This window comes from Monodon monoceros, unplaced genomic scaffold (genome assembly GCF_005190385.1).
Source record: "Monodon monoceros isolate NGI ecotype Baffin Bay Population unplaced genomic scaffold, NGI_Narwhal_1 Super_Scaffold_15, whole genome shotgun sequence".
Lineage (NCBI taxonomy): Eukaryota > Metazoa > Chordata > Mammalia > Artiodactyla > Monodontidae > Monodon > Monodon monoceros.
In genome coordinates, this window is record NW_021703771.1 from 78,563,858 (window position 1) to 78,578,037 (window position 14,180).

Sequence of the window (14,180 nt, forward strand, 5' to 3'; positions counted from 1 at the left end):
AGATGCAGGGGAAAGTATTGATATGGACTTAGAATTAAAGTGACTTACCATTATCCTAAAAGATAGCAGTCGTGATATATAAGAAACCCCATTCAGCCCCTGTTCTTGAAGTACCATGTACCTGAGCTGCAGAGGCACTGGGAGGGAAGGAGGCACTGTCCCCTGAGCCTTCTCAGCGCCGCTCAATCTGATATCGTTTCCAGAGCAGGAAACAACTCAGGAAAATTTGTTCAGGGTTGCACAGCTAGTGAATAGTCCAGAAGTTGGAATTTGAGCTTGGGTTGGTTTGACTCAAGTGTTTGTGGTCTCTGGCGAGATCTGTGGCTGGAAAAGGCATTTCGGAGTCAGTGAAATTGGACACTGGGCCTTTAAGAGGCTGAGCCAAAGTAAGTGTAAGAGTGTCAGATTTAGGCAAGGAGGGCATCTTGATCAGGAGATGAGGTCCAGAAAGGGTCAGAGTCAATATAAGGAGGTTTTACCTGGGGATCTAGGGGAAAATGAAACTGGGAAGGTTAATTTGGTTAAGATTATGGAGGGATTTTTTTTAATGCTTTTAAGGATTTATTTTTATTTATTTATTAATTTTTAAAAATTTTATTTATTTTTGGCTGCGTTGGGTCTTCATTGCTGCACGCGGGCTTTCTCTAGTTGCGGCGAGCGGGGGCTACTCTTCGTTGCGGTGCATGGTCTTCTCATTGCAGTGGCTTCTCTTGTTGCGGAGCATGGGCTCTAGGCACGCGGGCTTCAGGAGTTGTGGTACACGGGCTCAATAGTTGTGGCTCGCGGGCTCCAGAGCACAGGCTCGGTAGTTGTGGAGCAACAGCTTAGTTCCTGCGCCAGGAACTTCCCAGACCAGGGCTCGAACCCGTGTCCCCTGCATTGGCAGGCCGATTCTTAACCACTGCGCCACCAGCGAAGTCCGATTTTTTTTTTTTTTTAAGACTGTTAAGTGTTAGGATTAAATAGTACAGCAAACATGTTAAAGATAAAATGGGGAGAGGTTAAGAAACTGTGAAAGAGTAAATGGTCAACGCATAGTGGGCTTTCTTGGGAGATTGAGGATTGCAGGCAAGGGACCAATTCAGAAGTTTTGTGCTCTTGCAGGTGTAAGCCGGAGTCAGTACCACAGCCTCAGTCCCAGTTCTGGATTCCTGAATTCGTCTTTCATACCATTAACTCCATTTTACTTTAAATGGACATTTTCAGACAATGAACAGAAGTAGACAAAAATATAACGAGCCCCACACACCTATCACTCAGCCTTCAACGATTATATGGCCAGTGTTGTTGTGTGTACATTTGCTCTTCCTTCACCCCCCCAATCCCCGCCCTCAATATTATTTTGAAGTAAATCCCAGCTATTGTATCATTTAATCTGTCAATATTTCAGTATATAGCTGTAAAAAATAAAGGCCTTGAAAAAAGAAACACAAACATAATACAGTTATCACATTTAAAGAATATTTTTTCATACCAATTATCCAGTGTTCAAATTTCCAGTAGTTTCATAAATGGATTAAATGTTTCTGTTTAATTTACATTGTGGGGTAGTTTGAGTCAAGGTCCAGATAAAATCCGCTCTCATAATTGGTTGATACCTTTTCATCTCTACAGTTTTCCTCTTTCTTCATCTCTTCATCTCTCCCTCTCTTCCTCTCTCCTTTCCTTTTTGCTGTTACAACTTACTTGTTGAAGAAACTAGGTCATTTTTCTAGTAGAGGTTCCCACAGTTTGAGATTTGCTGATTGATTTGCTATGGTTTAATGTATTCCTCAGCCCTTTTTAATTTCCTATAAATTGGTAGTTAGATATACAGGCTTTATCAAACTCATTATCAGATTTTTTTTGTCCTGCAAGAATACCTCATTGCTGTTCTGATCATTAGGAGGTAAAGGATGTCTTGATTTTTCTCGTTTTTGATGACATCACTGATGATCACGATAGTCTTTTCCCTGCCTCTTAATTTCCAGTTTTTTTTGTTTGTTTTTTTACTACATTCTTTTATAGTCATCTTTTTGCCGTAAGACTGCCAGTAACAAACAGCAAAATGTGTTTTGTAGCATATTGCTACCAGGCAGTGTAGCTGTTAACATGATAAATATTCTTGGACATGAGCCCAAGTTTTGTTCAGTTTTATGTTTGTCCTCATACATTTATTTTGTATTGCTGTGTCTAATTCTAAGTGTAAGCTCTTGGAAGGCATTCAGTCAGTAATGCACCAGACTTTTGAGTACCTGTCGGTGCTCAGCGCTGGGAACCCAAGAGGAAGTAAGAGTCCAGTTCAGGAGATACACAAACAAATAGTTTAAGAATTTATAATGCTGTATTTTAAGAATACATCTGAAGTTGTGAGGTAGTTGTTTGGGGGAATGGAGGAGTTAATTTCTAGCAGGATCTTGAAGACAGTGATGCTTCGCAGACACAGAAGGAAGGGCACCCACCTGGACTGAGAGAGTTGCACGTGCAGGCAGGTGGCCCTGCGGAAGCCTCTGAGCAGTCAAGTGCGTGAAGCTGAGGACTTGCAGTGGGCCCGGGGGAAGGCCAAGATGAAGCTGGGGTGGCAGCTGGAGGTTGTTTGATGAGCTTTTCTGTGCCGGAGCAAGGACTGTGGGCCTCATTCTGTAGGCACCACGGAGGAGGCCTTACCAGGCAGTAGCGCACCATGGCCATTTGTGTTTTAGCAAGTCTGCTCTGGTGGCGTGGCGGGCAAGAGGCTGTAGTGTAAAGGAGCTGACAGCTGCAGGGAAGATGAAGGGGGTGGACTTGACAGTGATTTTAGGTCTGGTCGTGTGTCAGGTCTATGTGGATGGTGAGAGAGGTAAGGGGTGTGGAATGGCTCTGAGAAGTCCATGTGGATGGTGATGCCCTTGACCAGGTGGCCCTTGAAGGAAGGGGATCAGATTTGAGGAGGACAGTTAAGAGAGTCATTTCTTGACATACAAGGGACTCCTTGAGTACAAGGAACTCCTTCATAATGCATTTAAGATATATGGGACTTGAAGTAGAGAGATTCGGGAATCATCACCATCCAGGAGTCTGCGTGGAGTCCTTGGAGGGAAAGAGAGGAACCAGCAGAGGATCCTTAAGCGAACATAATCTGAGGAGGCAAGATGGGTCTCTTTATCTTGTTTTCCATCAGCCTGTGGACCTTAAACGACTATTTGATGATAACGAGTAGTAGGTAGAGTGGCCTTGTATTCAGATTTGTGGGAGTTTGAATACTTTTTAATTCATAATATTATAATTGAATGTTTTGGAAGTATCCCACATACAAAATACTTAAGATTCGTAATTTTTGGAAAGGGAATTTAGGAGAATAGGTGGAAGCTAGGATAATACCTTAAAAAGTTAAAATTACATCAAATCCTTATGATAGTGCTTAACGCTTACAGTTGTCCGTAGAGTACAGTTAGGGTGGAAATGAAGATTTGTCCATCACGTAGAGATGCTAGCAATGTGCTCAGACACTAGCTATGCAAATTGCTTAAGATTTTGTTTCCTCGTGGTAAAAAACAAGGTGATAGATAATAGGGACCATCTCCTGGGGTTATTAAAAAGGTGGAGTGTGCACAGCACCTGTCACGGAGCCCTGCCTGCAGTGTCAGCTGTCCTAGATCGTACTCTTTCCATTAGGGCGTTCCTGAGGAGGCAGGGGGGTGATTTGGTCCATTCTCGAAGTGGATACTTTATAGGTTTATATTGTTTTCTTTTTGGAAAGGATATTTTAAATTTATGTATCTACAAACTAAAATAGGTCAGTAGCACGGGAAGTTTCATGGGCAGAGTGACGAGTTCATGTGACTGGCAGCCCTGTGTGGCCAGCAGGCATTTTCTCTGTGGAGTTGATTGCACCCTCCTCTCCACTACAGTGTCTTACGTGCCAGGACCCTATCTGTTTCCCATTAGGGTTTGGGATGATGATAGGAGTTTCCAAAGCAGGAAGAGAGAAGGAGCGAGAAATTATTCTGACCTAGATATTGTGAGATGCTATGAGGCTACTCAGATCCTCGTCACCTCACTTTAGATTATTGCAGTAGTAATAAGTACCATCATCATTCTCTTTCTGGTACATCTGTACTTCATGTGATTATTGGAAAAACCTTTCTTAAATAACGTGAGAATCATCACATTCTAGATCTAGAAGCCATAGTGGCTCCCTGTTGCCTTTGTTTCAGATCTGAAGCTCTCTGTGCAGGACTCTAAAGACAACCAGTGTTTGCTAGCTTCTTGGCTTAGCCTCCCCAACCTCTTAGTACCACAACTGTTTGTTTGTCTAAATTGTTTTCTTCTGTTACTATCTACCAGTCCTCCCACCTCTCCCCTGGTCTGAGTTTGCTGCCTTTTGTACTGTGGTTGGGAATACCCCGACGCTAAGGTAAACATCTTTAGCCAGGTGATAGACTGTGAGTGTTAATTGACACTCCTTTTGCTGAGAGCACTTTGCCAGCCTCCATCAAAATTTTAAATGTACCAACCCTTTGGCAGAAGTTCCCCTTGTGGAGAGTAACGCTACAGAAGTATTTCAGCTGAAGATGTATGCACAAGGATGTGTATTATAGTGCTGTATGAAGTAGGGAGAGCCTGGGAACAACCTAAATGTCTATCAGTGGGGGACTGGTTAAATAAGTCACAGAACTGACTAATACAATACTGCATAGCAAAAAACAAGAGAATAACGTAGATGTTTAGGTGCAGATATAGAAGGGGATATATAATGTATTGTTAAGGGACCACAGAATAGACTGTGTATAGCAAATACGCTCCAGTTGTTTTTAAAGGAAAAAGGATTTAAATTCACATTTATACTTGGTTGTGCATTGAATGATTGTGGAAAGATAAATAACCTATTAGCAGTAAGCTTTGTGGAGGGGATCCTGGGAAGTAGGAGACAGTCTTTCTTTTCATTGTTTATCTCTTTGTATCTTTTGAACTCATACCATGGGAATATTTTTCCTTTTCAATTTTTTTTTTTTTTTTTTTTGCGGTACGCGGGCCTCTCACTGCTGTGGCCTCTCCCGTTGCGGAGCACAGGCTCCGGACGCGCAGGCTCAGCGGCCATGGCTCACGGGCCCAGCCACTCCGCGGCATGTGGGATCTTCCCGGACCGGGGCACGAACCCGTGTCCCCTGCATCGGCAGGCAGACTCTCAAACCACTGCGCCACCAGGGAAGCCCCTCAAATATTTTATGTGTCCTTGATGTTACTTACTTACTTGTTTATTTATTTTGGCTGCATTGGGTCTTTGTTGCTGCGCGTGGGCTTTCTCTAGTTGAGGCGAGCGGGGGCTACTCTTTGTTGTGGTGCGCGGGCTTCTCATTGCGGTGGCTTCTCTTGTTGCGGAGCACGGGCTCTAGAGTGCAGGCTCAGTAGTTGTGGCACACAGGCTTAGTTGTTCTGCCACATGTGGCATCTTCCTGGACCAGGGCTCGAACCCATGTCCCCTGCATTGGCAGGCGGAGTCTTAACCACTGTGCCACCAAGGAAGCCCTGTTCTTGACATTTTATTCTACATTTTCTTCATAGTCCCATGTTCCCATTAGTACTTAATTCATTTCATTATAAAAGAAAACAGAAGTCCTCCTGCTCTTGGCCTCTACACTAGAGCCAGGACATAGTTTTGATCTTTTCCTTCCTCACAGTAGCACAGTATAACTAGTGTTTCCTTCCTGGTCATCCTTTACACCGTAAGATGTTAAGCACCCAGTGAAGGGACTGGTCCATACAAGGTGTTCAATAAATGTTTAGACATTTTAAAAAATAAATTTATTTATTTATATTTATTTTTGGCTGCGTTGGGTCTTCGTTGCTGTGTGCGGGCTTTCTCTAGTTGCCGCGAGTGGGGGCTACTCTTTGTTGTGGTGTGCGGGCTTCTCATTGCGGTGGCTTCTCTTGTTGCGGGGCACGGGCTCTAGGCACGCGGGCTTCAGTAGTTGTGGCACACGGGCTCAGTAGTTGTGGCTCGTGGGCTCAGTAGTTGTGACTTGCAGGCTCTAGAGCGCAGGCTCAGTACATGTGGCTCACGGACTCAGTAGCTGTGGCACGCGGGCTTAGTTGCTCCGCGGCATGTGCGATCTTCCCGGACCAGGGATCAAACCGGTGTACCCTGCATTGGCAGGCGGATTCTTAACCACTGTGCCACCAGGGAAGTCCCTAGGCATTTGTTAAAAGTAACATCTAAGTGAAAACTTCTGAAACAAATGTGTACATGCCCCTATCTCAAGCTCTTTTCACACTTTTTTTGTTTTGTGAGTCAGTCTCTGTTTTACCTTTGATCTATAGCATAAAGATGGTTAAAACCAGAATCAGTCAGTGGTGAAAAGCTCGTGAGTGAGATGAAGAAAAATAATACTGATAAAGGACTCTGAAAGGATAAACCACACTTCCCTTGTGTGGCTCCTTTGCGTTGTAGCATTATCACAGTGTGATGCTCTCTTACATGGTCACAGCTGTGTATTTGTCACAGTGACAATCTGTGTGTGTGAACTAGTGTGCAAACTAGTGCGCACTGGTTTAAACTTTTGAATATCAGAGACTGCAGTGATGTGTTAAACAGGAAGGCTGTGCTTAGTTGTTGTTTATAAAATATGGTGTTGAACGTATTTCTTATTTTCTAATAGACATTGGCCTCTTCTTGTCTGTTAAATTACTTATTCCTACTTACTTTTCCTGAGATGAAAATAAATATCTACCAGAAAATAAGTATAGCTCTGAAGGGGAAAAACCTCAGGTTTGTTATGATATATAACTTTTATATCTTTATTACAGCTGCCAAATGTAGCCTTTATAGTCCCAGTGTAAGTTATATGTAGATGATGGTTGTTTTAGGTTAAAACCTGGTACCTTTGCTGGATGTTCTCTCAGTTAAATTAATCCTTATGTTCAAACATAAATTGAAGCAGAACAAGTTCCATTTTCAGTGATTCTCACTAAATTTTATTTTGGTTTTATTTCCAGCTGTATTTAATAACGGAAAGCCTCTTGTGGTTAAGAATAGTGTTTGAGATTTTGGTGGAATCTAATTATTTAAAAATTTTAAGCCTTAAAAAATGAAATGTAAAGTCATAGTAAAATTTCCTGATGGCTTTCATAGTCTGTTCGTTCAGTGTTGCTTATTTTAGAGGGGACAGTATCCACATTAAAATGTGTATTTACTGTAGTTGTAACGGTCTTTTTCAGCTCGTTTAAAAATCAGTTCATTTAGCCACAAAGAGAAAACAAAAGGAAATGTAAAAGGCTTGTAAGCATAGGGCATATGAGCCTGTTCCTGTTTCTTAACAGTTTACTAAAACAAGTGTCTAAGCACTGCCCGTAAACCTTGTGTGCACATGTGTGTGTTTGAGGCACAGGTGGGGATCTGCTAGTTTGTTTGCCCATTGCGTGGCTGTTCTGCTCCTTCGTGGGGGTTTTTTTGTAACAGGGTGAAGGTCCCTGAACGGAGGCCTTGTTCCTGGCTTGATTTTGAAGTCCTCGCTGTTAATCTAAAGGAACCTGCAGGACATGCAGCTGGAAGTCCGTGTGACAAGTGAAAGTCTGGGATCCAGAGCAAGTAGTGTGTGTGTGTGTGTGTGTGTGTGTGTGTGTGTGAGAGAGAGAGAGAGAGAGAGAGATTTTGCCCCCCCCCCCCCCCCCCCCACAACCACCACCACTCTAATTGTTAACCTCTGCCAGCAGCCAGACTGAGGAGCTGCCCTTTTAAATATCCTTGGGCTGCCTGTGCTCGGAGACCTCACTAAATGTTATCAGATAGAAACCTGGACAACTGAGTGTAATTCTCTTACTAAAGTATAGTACTGACTGGGCATTCTGCACTGCTGTTAGAGGTTAGATATCTTGCTTGGTTGTTTGGGGGGTTTATGTAAAAGGAAGAAGAGTTGCTTGGGAAATGCTGGATTGTTGGCATGCTCTTTGCTTCAGAGCCTGTTTAAAGGCAGGTTGCACCAACACTTGGCTAGTTAAGTCTAGTTTGTACAGCTTGTGTACTTTCAGTACCAGCTATTGGTCCAAAGTTTCTTGGCTTAAGAAGCTGTGTCATTTTAAGTGTATACTGTATGAGAAAGGGGTGGGGCAGCAGAAGCTTTTTATAGGGTTTCAACTCATTAACATTAATTTTTAAAGTAATATTTTGAGAATTTAACAGGGGAAATAGAACTTGTATATTGTGTTTCTTTAATTCTAACACATACTTAAACTGACAGGGAAGAAGGAGAGAATTTTATTTTTAAGTGATATTTTCCATTCTTTTTTTTTCTTCCCAATCCGAAACTGGTTCTTCAACTTTCAGTGCCAATTAAGACATGCTATAATAAGCATTTTACACTCTGTCCTGCTGTTTGACTTCGGGTGTAAATGGGGGTAGAATGTTTAGTAACTGAGCATGCATAGTTAAACAGCTAGAGATCTGACATACAGTAAGTTTGGTGTGGTATTTGGTTTATATTTCAGCATAATACTGAAACCATGCAGAATTCCTCCTGGAAAAGTGTTCAACAGGATGCCAGAAAGGCCATGTTACTGATAAGTTTCTCTACTTCAGTAGGTTTTTTTAGTGTGTTTTGTTCCCCACTGCCGTTTTATTCTTTACTGTGGTTCTTTGGTAACTGTGCCACGTGAACATGAAATTCTATACGTGAGTGTTTATTGGTTTTGTAGAAACCCCAGGATACTGTCAGCTTAATAACTGTGTTGTTTTTTGGGTTGCTGAGAGGGCATATTAAAAGCCAGTTGATAATAAAGTTTTCATTAATTATTTTACATTTTCAAGGTAATATTAAAGACGGTTCAGCCAAAATCAGAATTAAATAATAACATGAGCTTTTGGTTTGCTATGGTTTAAGAGAGTTTGGTTATAGCTGGCTTTCTTTCCCTTCTATTACTGACTGTCACCTTCCTGCAGAACTCAAATATGGTCTTTAGGTTGTATGGTTGCATAATAAATTTAATTGTTAATTATATGTATTTTTGCTCTTGATGATTCACTGCCTTTTTGTATTTTATTTTTGCTTTTGAGAAAGTGTTACAGAAATGATAATTATAACATAGATGTCTGCTTAAATGTAAGATGAGTTGATACTTTGTGATAAGCCTTTGCTTCATCTTGATTACCAAGGAAGCTTGTAACTCACTGAGATATATCTTTATATTTGTGTTTGTTTAGGATATGTCTCAGGAAGGCTATGGAACTAGGTCTCAACCTCCTCTGGCTCCTGGAAAACCCAACCATGAAGACTTGAACTTAATACAACAAGAAAGACCATCAAGTTTACCAGTAAGACTATTAATGTACTGATTTGGAAATTCAGTGAGTTACAGATTTCTAAAAAGAGCATTGGTTTTTGTTTATTCTACTTTATATTGAGACTTGGGGGAGAAGCTTATGGATTTCAGGTATATTTGTGATTTATTAATTTTTATTTTACAGTTTCCTTCTCAAAGGAGCTGTGTAGTCCTGAATAAGTCTATTTCATTTGTAGGTGTCTCCGAGTCCAGTGTTGTAGGTATCTCTAAGTCCAATTGGAAGCTTATATTTGGCTGATAGGTTTTGTGGCAGAAAGGTGTTTCTTTTGTACAGTTGTGCTTTGCATAGCCTGTTGCTTTCTGGTAGTGATTCAGAACAGAGGTATCTATATAGGAGTTATATGTAAAGGAAATTCCCATTTGGCAAAGAATGAGATAAAGCATCCAGTGGTAGTTTGAATTTCTTCTGGGACTTCATGTAACGAGAAGTCACCCAATCTTTTTTCACCCAAAAGAAAGTATTTTAGTTTAAAATTGGAAAATACAGCTTATAAGTATTTCCATTAGCAAATTATTGGGTATATATTGACTAGAGTAGTAGCTAAATTATAGGTTACATGTTAATGCCCTTAAGTAGTTCACCTGTGCTTAATTTTCTTTTTTTATCCCCCCATGGGCAACCTCATTTAAATGAGATATTCCTTAAAAATTCAAAGAATATATTTGTGCAAACAAATTTTTATATATATTTTCTTGTTAAAATATTTTGATGTGAAGACATTGTTATTGCTTAATCTCTATTAAGAAGTCATATTTAAGACAGGAACTCAGACTAGCCGTGATTTTAATTTGAATCTTAAACATGTTTACATTAAGTAAGATTTATTATGTTACTTCTAAACATTTGAGAGCCAGCATTTGTAAAGAATGTTATGCGTGACATTTGGCACATACCATACCCATTTTTAAGTTATATGTAGCCGTAGAGTAGAAGGTAAGTGATGGCTACAGGATGTGTAATATCTTTGAATCTGATGCACATGTATTTGAAACCCTAATTTTTACAGCTTTTATTTCCATGGTGGGAAGTGGGTAAAATTTACTGTGGTCATTTTTTAGTCACATTGGAATATTTATTATCTAGTTATTTGGTTTTTGAAGGAATGAAAAAGGTAATGGACTCTTGTGTTCTAAGCTGTAAGCTTTTTTATTCAGCAGATAATTCAGAGCTTGGTGAGCATGGGGTGTGTGTGTGTGTGTGTGCGTGTGTGTGTGTGCGTGCGCGCACACCTGCATCCGCAAATGCACGTGAATGCTGTTGATAAATGCAACATTTGCCGAACATTTGGAAATTTAAATTGACTCATGGGAAGGTGAGCAGTGGTTGACAGTGAATTCTACTTTTTTACCACAGGATTTTTAGTGTTTTAGATAAGCCCAACTTTTTAGGCTTGTCATTGGCTGGTGATGTGTACTGTTTTACAGGTTGGAGAATTTGTTAAAGATTGATACCGATTTTCTACGTAGCTATAAGAATAGTTTGCAGCGTACTGCTTTCTTCATATCCATTTGAACTTCTGTGTCACCTACTAGGCTATGCTTCTTTTCATTGCTCTGCTTTGGAATCAATGGTTGACTTTCAGCTAACTGTACAGCATAATTGGGGGAGAATGAAGTGTGGTAGTCCCAGAAAACTGAAGAGTTCTGCTTTGGGATGGTACAAAGTTGATTACTGGAAAAGGAGCTCAGAGTATTTTAGGAAGTGAACCAATATATTCTTCAACAGTTTAAGCCTTTTGGATGGTTCTATTTGTATACATATAATGGCTAACTTTATTCTTTAATGTTTATCTTACTTCCTTCCCTAGGGGATTTAAGGTTGCTCATAATATAAATTTTCTTACGAAGCTATTAAAAAAAGAAACGCCCTAATTGGTGGTTTCTTTTTGTTTTTGTAACTCACAGATAAATAGCATGCTGATTTTAATTTTGATTTTAATTTGAATTTCAAACATGTTTACATTAAGTAAGATTTATTATGTTACTTCTAAACATTTGAGAACCGGCATTTGTAAAGAATGTTATACATGACATTTGGCGCATACCATACCCATATACTCAGTAACATTTCAATAATCTTTTTTTAGAGAGGAAAGTTTCCAGGTTTTATGCTGAGTACATAGAAGCATCAGTTACTGAATAAAGGACAAATTGTAGATTGGTTGGTTGTACCTAACTGAACCTCCTGCCCCCAATCTCTTAAGATGAAAATTGGCTTTATTTAAATGAATTTTGGTGTTCCACTTTCCTTTCAACAGGTTTTGTTTGTGTAGAAAGTTTTTCTATATAGAATTTAGAAATATATTTTTATTGGTATAGACACTGCATCAATATGTTATATAAAACAAAGGTAATTACAGTTTTGGGGAGAGATTTGTTGGTATTCTATATGGCTCTAATATGTATTTTTACTCTAACTTGGATAAATTGATTCTATAAGCACCATGAAACTGTATTTGTTATCACGTCTGAATTTATTAGGTCTTTTGTAGATTTCTGCTGTGTTTTTTCCTTTTCAAGTGTTAGTGATGCAAATTTTGTCTTTTTACTTAAGGTTAAAGGCCATCCATCATATTTGTAATCTCTTGTTTTGTAATTTTGAACCAAGGAAATTGTGGGTCTTATCTGTATGTTTAAAAATATGTGGTAAAAATGATTCTAATGTATAATCAAATCTTTATCCATTATGTATGTGACTATAAGAAGGAAGCTTCTTAAGTAGTTGTTTCTTAAATTTTTGCTTAAGTTGAGTTAGATTGATAGAGTTTGTAATGTTTTTCTGCATGTGGGGTATTTTTTGTAGTGTGTTTTTGTTATACAGTTAACTTTCCATTACAAGAAATCAAGGCATTTTCTTACGCTAGATCTAGAATTTGCTTCTCTCAGCAAGTTGTCCTCTCACCATTGTTTAAATTGGTATTTGTATTTGCATTTCATTAAGTTCTTGGTGATCTTCAGCAGCTAATGCAGTTGTGTTTTCCATCTGACCGAGTTCTTCAGCTCATCCACATGAAGCCAATGACTGATAACTTAATATTTGTCGTCTTGTTGTCTTGGTGCCGTGACCAGTAATATTTGCTTTTCACTTAATGCACTCAGACCTAAGCTCTGAACAAATCTTCCTTAATAATGTCTACTGCTTTCTATACCTCTTAATCATATAGCCTTCTCCCTGTTGAGGTTCATTAGCTTACATATCACTGGTGTTACCATTACTAACAAATTTTAACATATAGCATGTGACATAAAAATTAGCTTGAAGAACTGACTCTATCTCCTTGGAATATTATCACTTAAAATTTGAGCACATTCTGTAGTTTTTTTCTACCTCTAATATTGATACGAAGTGAAGCCATCATTAAGTAAAATATACAGTGGAAGGTCTAAACAAATGCTATAGCTTATCAACTCCTTTATTTTATAAACATTGAGTATATCTCAATTTACACTCTGACCCCCAAACTATGATTTAATACATTTTTTGTTGAGTCTTTTTTAAACTTTTTCATCTCTTATGGCATTTACTAGTCATCCTTTTATTGCAGTTACTTTTTTTTTTTGTTTGTTTGTTTTTTTTTTGCGGTACGCGGGCCTCTCACTGTTGGGGGCTCTCCCGTTGCGGAGCACAGGCTCCGGACGCGCAGGCTCAGTGGCCACGGCTCACAGGCCCAGCCGCTCCACAGCATGTGGGATCTTCCCGGACCGGGGCACAAACCCGTGTCCCCTGCATCGGCAGGTGGACTCTCAACCACTGCACCACCAGGGAAGCCCTATTGCAGTTACTTTTATAATTGTCTTGCCTCTCCCTCTCACCCTCAACAGACTAGAATCTTTTCACAGTATTTATTATGTTTTATTCAGTAAGTATTTTCCTAATAGAATTTATATAAGAATTTTTCAGTACATTCTTCCCCTAGTTGCAGAATTTTCTTTTAATTGCTTACAGGATCTTTTCCAAGGTATTGAATTGACATCAGGAGAGCCTATGTTCTCCATATGCTACTGATACTAAAGAATTATATGAATGTGGTATCTGTATTGGCAGGGTGGTTTTATTCCTAAAACTATTTTCTTTTATTATAAAATGACATTTGAGTTTTACTTTGGTAACCTTAACCTTCAAGAGAAGAAAAAGTGGGCACTTCTGTATAATTAATCTAAAAGTAGTGTGAAACATTCTTTTCTTAGTAATGTATATTTTTTAAGGAAAATATTTATTTATTTAGGCTGCGCTGGGTCTTAGTTGTGGCACGCAGGCTCTTCGCTGTGGCATGCGGGATCTTTTAGTTGCGACATGTATGCTCATAGTTGTGGCATGCGTGCGGGATCTAGTTTCGCAACCAGGGGTCGAACCTGGGCCCCCTGTATTGGGAGCACAGAGTCTTATGCGCTGGAACACCATAATGTATATTTTTAATTGTAAAAGCGAATAAATTGACAAACAGTAATCATGATTTCAGTGAACACAGTAAATACATGTTTATACTATTATTATAGAGCATCTGCAGACACAGTTAACCATTTGCATAACTTTGAAACTGAAGGTACAGACACACTTTGATAACTTGGAGAAGTGTTAAATGGAGCGTACAACATTCCGTTTCTTTCCTAGGATTTACCGTAATTTCCTTGTTCTAAGCAAATAGTGCTTTCTCCTCCAGGGATCTGAAGAGTTGCTGATACTCCTCAGTTTAGAAATAACTTATTTGTTTTTTTCTTCAGAGAGACCTGCCACCGGTTTGTATTTCAGATAGCAGGTCCGTTATTCTGTTTACCTGAGATACAGAGTATGATCAGTCATATTCTAAAGGCCTTTGCGAAGGCCCATCAGGTCATTGAAAACCTCTTTCTGACCCTTTCTTTCTTAAATAGGAAGCATTTAAAGA

The 14,180-nt window shown here is 39.5% G+C and overlaps 1 protein-coding gene across 8 annotated transcripts in view; it reads left to right on the plus strand.

Moving 5' to 3' along the window:
• Window positions 1–14,180, plus strand: part of ARID1B (AT-rich interaction domain 1B) — a 411,248-nt gene that overhangs the window by 144,102 nt on the left and 252,966 nt on the right. For 7 of the 8 annotated variants that reach the window (XM_029223438.1, XM_029223435.1, XM_029223437.1 and 4 more), the window contains exon 4: window positions 9,155–9,265. The exons of the other annotated variant lie outside the window; for it this stretch is intronic. In XM_029223438.1, the coding sequence (XP_029079271.1) occupies window positions 9,155–9,265 (111 nt within the window). The remainder of the gene's footprint in view (window positions 1–9,154; window positions 9,266–14,180) is intronic. 8 annotated transcript variants of the gene reach the window in all.